Source organism: Thunnus albacares, chromosome 11 (assembly GCF_914725855.1).
Source record: "Thunnus albacares chromosome 11, fThuAlb1.1, whole genome shotgun sequence".
Lineage (NCBI taxonomy): Eukaryota > Metazoa > Chordata > Actinopteri > Scombriformes > Scombridae > Thunnus > Thunnus albacares.
The window spans coordinates 33,680,293-33,688,349 of record NC_058116.1 but is presented as its reverse complement, the minus strand read 5'-3'; the positions used below and the strand labels follow the sequence as shown (position 1 = coordinate 33,688,349).

At 42.3% G+C, this 8,057-nt stretch overlaps 1 protein-coding gene across 1 annotated transcript; it reads right to left on the bottom strand.

Moving 5' to 3' along the window:
- Window positions 1–383: 383 nt before the first annotated feature.
- On the bottom strand, window positions 384–2,971 carry LOC122991884 (chymotrypsin B-like). The gene is made up of 7 exons (XM_044365344.1): window positions 2,880–2,971; window positions 2,119–2,213; window positions 1,939–2,018; window positions 1,586–1,664; window positions 1,322–1,505; window positions 849–973; window positions 384–722 (listed from the first exon to the last, which is right to left on the bottom strand). The coding sequence occupies exons 1-7, from the start codon at window positions 2,929–2,931 to the stop codon at window positions 561–563; spliced, it is 777 nt and encodes a 258-aa protein (XP_044221279.1). The 5' UTR covers window positions 2,932–2,971; the 3' UTR covers window positions 384–560.
- Between the last annotated feature and the right edge of the window lie 5,086 nt (window positions 2,972–8,057).

Genomic DNA, 8,057 nt, shown 5'->3' with positions numbered 1-8,057 from the left:
CTGAATCTCCAGGTGCATTCTGGGAGTGATTGACAGCTCAGATTACATGTTTAGAAAAGATCAGGATTCCACATTTAACTGCACTTCAACTCCAGCTGAGAACAACTATTACTGATGAAATGATAATATTACAACCTGTAGATTAAATTAGATCATTAATATCATTGATTCAAGAGGAGTGGAACAACCTTCATGGGGATCAGTAAAGAGACGGAAAGAGATGCTGTAATAAGATTGATGCTTTATTAAAGGGAAAACACAAACTGTAAATGTCTCGTTAAAACAAAGAAAATACATTTTTATATGTTTATTTATTTATAATTGCTTCAGCAGAGAAAGTCTTTCAGATTTCTGTAGAATAAAAATGAAGTCACTTTCCTGGCGACGTCTTACTTTAATAAACTTTTGACATGTGGTCTGTTTGTCTTTATGCTAAGCTAAGCTAACTGTTTCCCCCTGCTTCCACTCCTATGCTAAGCTAAGCTTGCTGTTTTCTCCTCCTTCCAGTCTTGATGCTAAGCTAAGCTAGCTGAACTTCATTTTGAGCAAGTGAAACTCGCTCAGTTGGCGGCGATGGTCTGGTCTATCCAGGCGCGCAGAGCTGTGACGCGGGCATACCCGCTGGGCTCCATGGGATTGCACTTGTCCAGTACCCAGGACGATATACCAACCAGAGTCCAGGTACCACCCTTCTGACAGACCAGAGGACCGCCGGAGTCGCCCTGAAAACAAACACACACAAAATAAACACACAAACAAACAAATAACATGCGTAGCTGATGCTACATGTTAATATGTCTAGTTGTCAACATGTTGCTAATATGTGGTGGTAAGTGTGTAGCGCTCACAAAGCAGGTGGAGCGTCCGTTCGCTCCGGCACAGATCATTTTGGAGGTGACAATGGTGTTGACACTGCACTTCTTATTGGTCAGCAGGGGGAGGGCTGCCTGCTGTAGCCGGTTAGGGGCGGTACCTGCAACACATCACCATATCACACTGATATCTATACTGCCCCCAGTGGTCAAAGCACGCCATCTTTCCTGTGTTAACTCCCCTTTGTGGATAATAATGATAATAATAATAATAATAATAATAATAATAAATATAGCTGCAAGTGGCAATTTGGGGGTTCAAGCCTTTTTGCATTCAACAGAAGGAATCAGCTCGATCACCGAAAATTAAAGTCGTGAGCAGCAACGAACAGATTTCAGGTTTCACAAAGGTGACCAAAGTCACTTCAGCTACTTTAGTTCTGTTTAAAGTAGTGAGACACTAATAATAATAATAATAATAATAATAATGATAATAATAATAAAGTCACCGTTGCCGCTGGTCCGGCCCCAGCCGGTGGCCATGCACATTGTGCCTGCAGGGAAGTTGTCTCTGGTCTCGGCCACGCACACGGGGGAAACACGCCTGTTTATCTGGGCGGGGCTGGCCAGCTTGATGAGCTGGATGTCGTTGTTCAAGCGGGTGGGGCTGTTGTAGTCGGGATGTGTGAACACCTGACAGGAAATTACATCATTAGCTGGTGAACACGCAGGAGCTCACGAGACATGATGAAGTCCTGCTGCTTGTTGCTCACCTTGCCGACCCCGATCACCTGGACGTCCTCGGTGGAGGAGCGGAGGTTGTGTGCTCCGAGAACCACACGGGTCGACCACCTGCAGGAAAAGATGTGAGTGAAATCAGCCAATAAAAAATCACCTGAGAAACACCTGAGCAACAGGAGGCGGAGCCTAATGTCAGCTGCTGGCTGAAGCTCATATTCAGAAGAGGAACACTGATCATACAGCAGGTTTAACTGAGCAGCAGATTGAGTTCAGCTGTCAAACTGTCTTTATTTAAACATTTATAAAGTTTAAAGTTGCATTTAAACATTGGTTGACAGGACAGGTGAGGGTTAAAGGTTAAAGGTTAAAGATTGTTGGTGTTTACCCGACAGAACAGTGAGCAGCGGTTACCACCCAGTTCTGGTTGATGAGGGAGCCTCCGCAGAAGTGGAAGCCATTGCATTTCTGAAACAATCACATGTTCATGAATACAACTCATTTGTGTGTCTGTGTGTGTGTGTGTGTGTGTGTGTGTGTATGTGTGTGTGTGTGTGTGTGTGTGTACCTGCAGGGACACCTGCCAGGGCCAGGAGTGAGGCTTTGCCTCCTTGCCGTTCACGATATCAGAGTAACCGCTGATGTCGGGGGGGATGGCGGAACCTGGTGAAATCATCATAATGACATAATCATAATGACATCATCATAAAGACATCATTAACAACAACATGAGTCAGGAAGTTTGTTCCTGATCTTTGGGAACAGACGACACAAAACACCTCGAGTCACATTTTCAGTAAGAAACGATTGTTAATAAGATCAATACTTTTAAAGTGATCAGCCAATAAACACGGATCGATCTCAGACTGTCCAGTTATCTTCAGACACTTATAAAAATCATTTTATCTTCATAAAGTCTTACGGCCTCACCACCCTGCACACGTGGGATCTCTTGTGATGTGGGAAGCTGAGCAGGATGGGGCCTGGTTAGTACTTGGATGGGAGACCTCCTGGGAATACCAGGAGCTGTGAGCTGTCTCTCTCCTCTCTCCTCCTGTTGCTTTCTGCAGGTATTTCTGCCTCCAGAGCTGCTCAACACCCACTGCTACAATTATTATTATTAGTCTTATTATGATTATTACCATTATTATTACTATACATCTCTATGTGGAACTTGCATTGTTCTCTCTCTCCTCTCAACCGGTCGGTAGATGATGGCCGCCCACCTAGAGCCGCTAAATATTAAATCTATACATAAATATAATAGTTGTAAATTAAAAACAAGCAGCTCAGTCTACCCAGCATGCTTCACTCCCTCAGCTGTCTTACCGTAGGCGGCGCCGACGAAGGCGAAGCAGGAGAGGATCCACAGGAAGACCATGGCTCGAACATGAAAGCTCCGTCTGAGAGACGAACCTTTATACAGACGAGAAGCGACAGGATTGGACAGGAGGGACGTGTGTGTGTGTGTGTGTGTGTGTGTGGTGTGTATGTGTGGTATGTGTGTGTGTGTGTGTGTGTGTGTGTGTTTGTGTGTGTGTTTGTGTGTGTTTCTATGGTGCAACCACTGTTCTGTGTAATTAACTGAGAAGATGTGCAGGAGGATCTTGTGAAACATATTTATGTAAAAGTCTCTGATGTCTGTTGTGAAAACTTCCACAGTTAAACGTGTGACAGTAGTTTTGTGTCATTGAAGTTTTCACCAAACTGCAGCCGTCTGTGGTTTGCAAATGTATAAGTGAGTCACTGAGAAGGACTTGTAGTGATATGTGGCTGATCAAGTTTGTAATTATTGGGTTTTATCAGTTATTGTGACAGTATTATTGATGTTAAAGCCATCTTACAGCAGTAGTGAGCAGACTGGTGGTGAAGTAATCTATCATTATAAATAAAAGTGATCCCGTGTGTTTAACCTCTATAAATGCTGGTTCACTTTTAACTGGCTCAGTATGTTTTGGTATTTTTGCTTTGGGATCCTCTGTTTCAGCTTGGTGTTATTTAGGCAAAGCTACGAGCTGCTGCATATTCTAAAATAAATGCTACTGTAGGTGCAGAATGTTACAGTTCAGTTTTATTTTGCAGGCTTGTGCTACAGCCACTGATGTTGAATGTCCTGTGATACCAGCTGGCTTTATTGTCCAAGGTAATATCAGTGTTTAATATAAACCTCACATTGCCAGTCTTTGCACAGTAAGACATGATGGGTACATGTGGTTGAGTTTCAGGGGACATAATGAAGCGGAGGGAAGGGATGTCGTCTGTTGAAGGTCAAGTGCTCGTGGGACTTCAGGTCTTCACCTTTGGTTTGGCTGCATTCTTTGCAAACTACAACAGTTTATTCTGCACTATGCAGAAGATGCCTCATGAATTTATCCAAAAGTAATGTAATAATCTTTCAATGAATCTTGTATTTGGGTGCCGACTAGTTCTCTGATCATTCCAGCTAATGTTTACACTGCTTTTTACTTGTTGCTAACTAGTGCTGGGCGGTAGGACCAAACATTTGTATCACAGTATTTTTGTTTTTGAATGACTGGGCCTTTATATAGGTTCATAGTGGCTTATTCTACTGTCAGGAGTAAACAGAGTTTACATCAAGCACTTCAAAAGTTTGAGTCTGAGTCTGAGTGAACCGAACCACACACATCACATATTCATCCAAACACACTGGTGTGTTCACATGTATGAGGCTGACTGACTGTAAGGAAACTAAAACAACGTACAGTAACGGTTACCTGGGAGAAACTGCTGCTGTTCCTGCGGTCACTGCTCTCCTCTGCAGTCGGACCTGCTGCTGCCAGAGTAGACTGTGTAACTACTACATATGGATTTACAGCGTTTGTCAATATTGTCGTCCAGGAGGCAAATTTACGAATCCTACTATGGCGAAGGCATGAGCCGCCCTACTCTGCCTCTGATTGGCTAGTACTCGTTGCCTTCGTTGGTTGTTTTGGTTAGGTTTAGGCATGAGGAATGAGATTGGTTAGGGTTAGGGTAAGAATATCAGGGTAAGCCAATCAGAGGCAGAGTAGGGCAGGTGATGCCTTCGCAATAGTAGGATTCGTAAATTTGCATCCTGCAGATGGTTTCACCTCCACAAAATCAACTGGAAGAAAAGAGCGAGGCCGGCTGGATCAAACAGCGGTAACTTGCAGACATGAACCATTTTATTTCATCTTCAAAGTTGCTGCTTCTCTATGTTTACACATAAAAACAAACCGACTTGCAAACTGCCCTGCATGTAGTTAGCCATAATGCTACTACAGGAGGCTAGTTCCTGTGTTTACTTTCATTCAAAGTCAGAGTTTTGAAGCGGTGTAGGAGAATGAGTGCCAGGTCACGGTGACCTGTACCAATGCCAAACATGTCAGTCCACCGAACCAAAACAGGAGACATCTGGAGATATTGGGAAAGAGGCGGAATACCACACACACAAAGTGCAGAGATGCCCACTCAAATTTGGTTAAAGTCTAAAGTTAAGTGAAATTGAGAAATGTCCCATTCTTCTTTAGAATTTAGGATAGCCAAAAAGTCTGCTAAACAGGATGAGACTTGTCACGCAACTTGAACACATACACACACACAGCCTGTCTTCAGTATAAAAGGCATGTCACGTTCTGTAATGTTGGAAGTTTCTCTGTTTATGTTGTCTGGTGAGCCGTTGTGAAATAAAAGAGATTCCCCATCTGACACCTGTGTCTCGACCATCTGATTCCTCTGTTGTCCACCTCTTTCTGCCACAACAGCGGTTCATGTTAAAATCATGTTTATTTCTAAAGTAGTAGGAGGCTGAAGGAGGTTGTCCCGATAACCATCATTATACTTGAGGCCTTGTTCAGTTTTTCAAACCACAGAAAAATGTGAAAGATTATTAACCACCAGCCAAATTTGACTGATTAAAAAAATCACCAAGTTTATAAAACTAGGTTTCAAAATTGTGGAAAAACAAGCAGTGTTCTGATCTCTGAAACGCTGGGGGTGTGTCCACTGAAGGTGCTGAAACCACTGAAACTGAACAGTCGGAGCCTCTGAACTCAACAACGCTCATGCCGAACTCCCATAAAAAATATACAATTTAAAATAGGCCTCGTTTCTAAGTGTAAGACAAGCAACATGGATGATATTTTGGGCGGTCATCCGCTAATCGGAAGATCGGCGGTTCGTTTCCCGATTCCAGTCCGCATGTGGATGTGTCCTTGGGCAAGATACTGAAGCCCGAATTGCTCCTGATTGCTGTTCCATCAGTGTGTGAATGATTACATTTCCTCTGATGGGCAGGTTGGGACCGTACATGGCAGCCCCGTACCCATTCAGCATATGAATGGGTGAATGTGACTCGTAGTGTAAAAAACACTTTGAGTGCTTGGAAGACTAGAAAGGTGCTATACAAGTACAGTTCATTTACCATTTACCATTTATTTCGAAAATAAAGTAACGCTAGGAGCCACTGCTTAATTCAGAACTTATTTTGTAGGTAAATGTGGACTTATTTCAGTAAAAACTTAAATGAGTAGTTAACAAGTGATCCATTGTCAGTCATTGTTATATTAAAGTGTCATTTATGTCAATGGAGTTCAGTGTCAACGTTACTCACTTGTGTGCTGAAAAGTGCCAGCGAGGGTCTGGATGTAATAGCCGCAGGCATGTGTCTGTAGTGAGGGCGAAGACACCGGAGTAACGTCCGCGACGCAGCCCGAGACAGCGAGGATGAGACTGGACAGAGTGCAGTCAGCCACTAAGTTACAGTCCGTTTCATTTGGTCGCCTGTCGATGGCGTCATACCCCCTCTACCAAAGAGTATATGTAGTATATGTGTCATGCATCACTGTTGTTGTTGTCCGCCACAATGACATCTACCAAAGAGTATACATGTACAAGATAATATGCTGGTGTAATGGTTTCTGCCTTCAGATAACCGATACCCCCTGCCGATGTGGATAAGGCACCGGCAGACAACTGTCCTCTACCTCTGACCGAGGTATCGAACGTATTCCCAAAATCTACACAGAAGACCATCCTCACCTTGTTTAGGGAACCAGAGTTCAGCCTGGCTTCTATAATCACCAGCTGTCACTGAATCTCTCTAAACGGGCCTATTTACTCAGGAATACCTGACAGCAGGGTCGCAACAAAGTGTATCGGTGCAAATAGGTGTTGGAGGTTTGAAAGTCCTCCAAGATGGCCTCTAACAGGTCATCACTGGAGGAGGCCCACCCTGATGGTCGAGGGCTTCGATGTCCTGGCCCTAACAGTTTAGCCAATTAAACTATAATAAAATCAACCTGATTCTGAACTCTGTCACATCTTATCATATCAATTATTACATCTAAATCTTTACAATTCTGTTAATTAAAAAACATTGCAAGTTTATCCTTAGCAAATTTCATTATAAAGACCTCAGAGATGAGCAAAGACAGGAACTTTGGTTGGAGTGTATAAAAATACTAACCAGTTTTATCTGTTTTCTCCAAAAATGAGTAACATAAAATACAAAAAGTAAAACATAAAAGTTTGAGTAAAAAGTTAAAGATTCAAAAAGACAAACCGACAAAAGGACCTCAAGTGACGACCCAAAAAGAGAGACCCCCGTCTCTCTTGGCTCTTCTTTTTATATCAATACATCTCCCCCTTCTTACATTCCTACATCCATATCCAGAACATCTACCAGCTACATGCTGATGTCTTATGACTTTGCACAAATCAGTAACTTTTCTTTGACTGTCACTTACAACACATTCCATGGAACATTTGAAACTTCTATTTTTTTACGTTTGAGGTTAAATTTAGGGATGTCTCCTCGCCTCAATAAACTGCAGCTTCTCCTTGGGCCTCAGGTTTGTTTAGTCTCACTTGAAAGTTCAGATGTAATTCAATAAAAATTGTGCAAGTTCTGCACAAATGGTGTAAGACATGGTGTTTTGACATATCACCAATTATAATTAAATAATGTAGTCAGAGGTAGGTTTGAGCGGAGTTCATCTCGGCCACTTAGAGTGGAGCTTTCAACACTCATCATAGGTCATAAATTGACCTTTATTCAGTTTTAAGCCACACTTTAACAAAGAACGTTTTAGATCTTGGTCGTTTTTAACTGAATCTTTTAACCAGATGAAGGATTTTAGTCATCGTCTGGATCTTGAGTTGTCATAGTAACAAGCTGAGCAAACGTTAGCAGCAGCTCGGCTCGCAGCCCCTCCTTACATCCTGTGTCCACTGAACAGCGTCGGAGAAACACTGATTTTTAAAAAAATAACAGCAAAATTTCAGTAACTCACACAAATAATAACCTTTCAATGTTCGAAGGGGGTGTAGGATGAAGTAGAGAACTTTTCTAGTCCTACCCCCTTTTTTTACTTTATTTTTTTTAATTTACTTCATCAATCAAGTCAAAGCTGAAAAAAACATTCAGAACAACACAAGAGAATAAATATAACTTCCATAGAAACAATAACAACAAACAAAAACAACACAAGTCAAAAAGACACTCTGTACCAAATCATATTATTC

Excerpts from the sequence above, each read along its gene's own strand:
- LOC122991884 (XM_044365344.1), bottom strand. The coding sequence starts at position 2,931 with ATGGTCTTCCTGTGGATCCTCTCCTGCTTCGCCTTCGTCGGCGCCGCC. Across the intron at positions 2,214-2,879 it reads CTTCGTCGGCGCCGCCTACG|GTTCCGCCATCCCCCCCGAC; the intron begins GTAAGACAGCTG and ends TGATTTCACCAG. Across the intron at positions 1,665-1,938 it reads GCTGCTCACTGTTCTGTCGG|GTGGTCGACCCGTGTGGTTC; the intron begins GTAAACACCAAC and ends CTTTTCCTGCAG.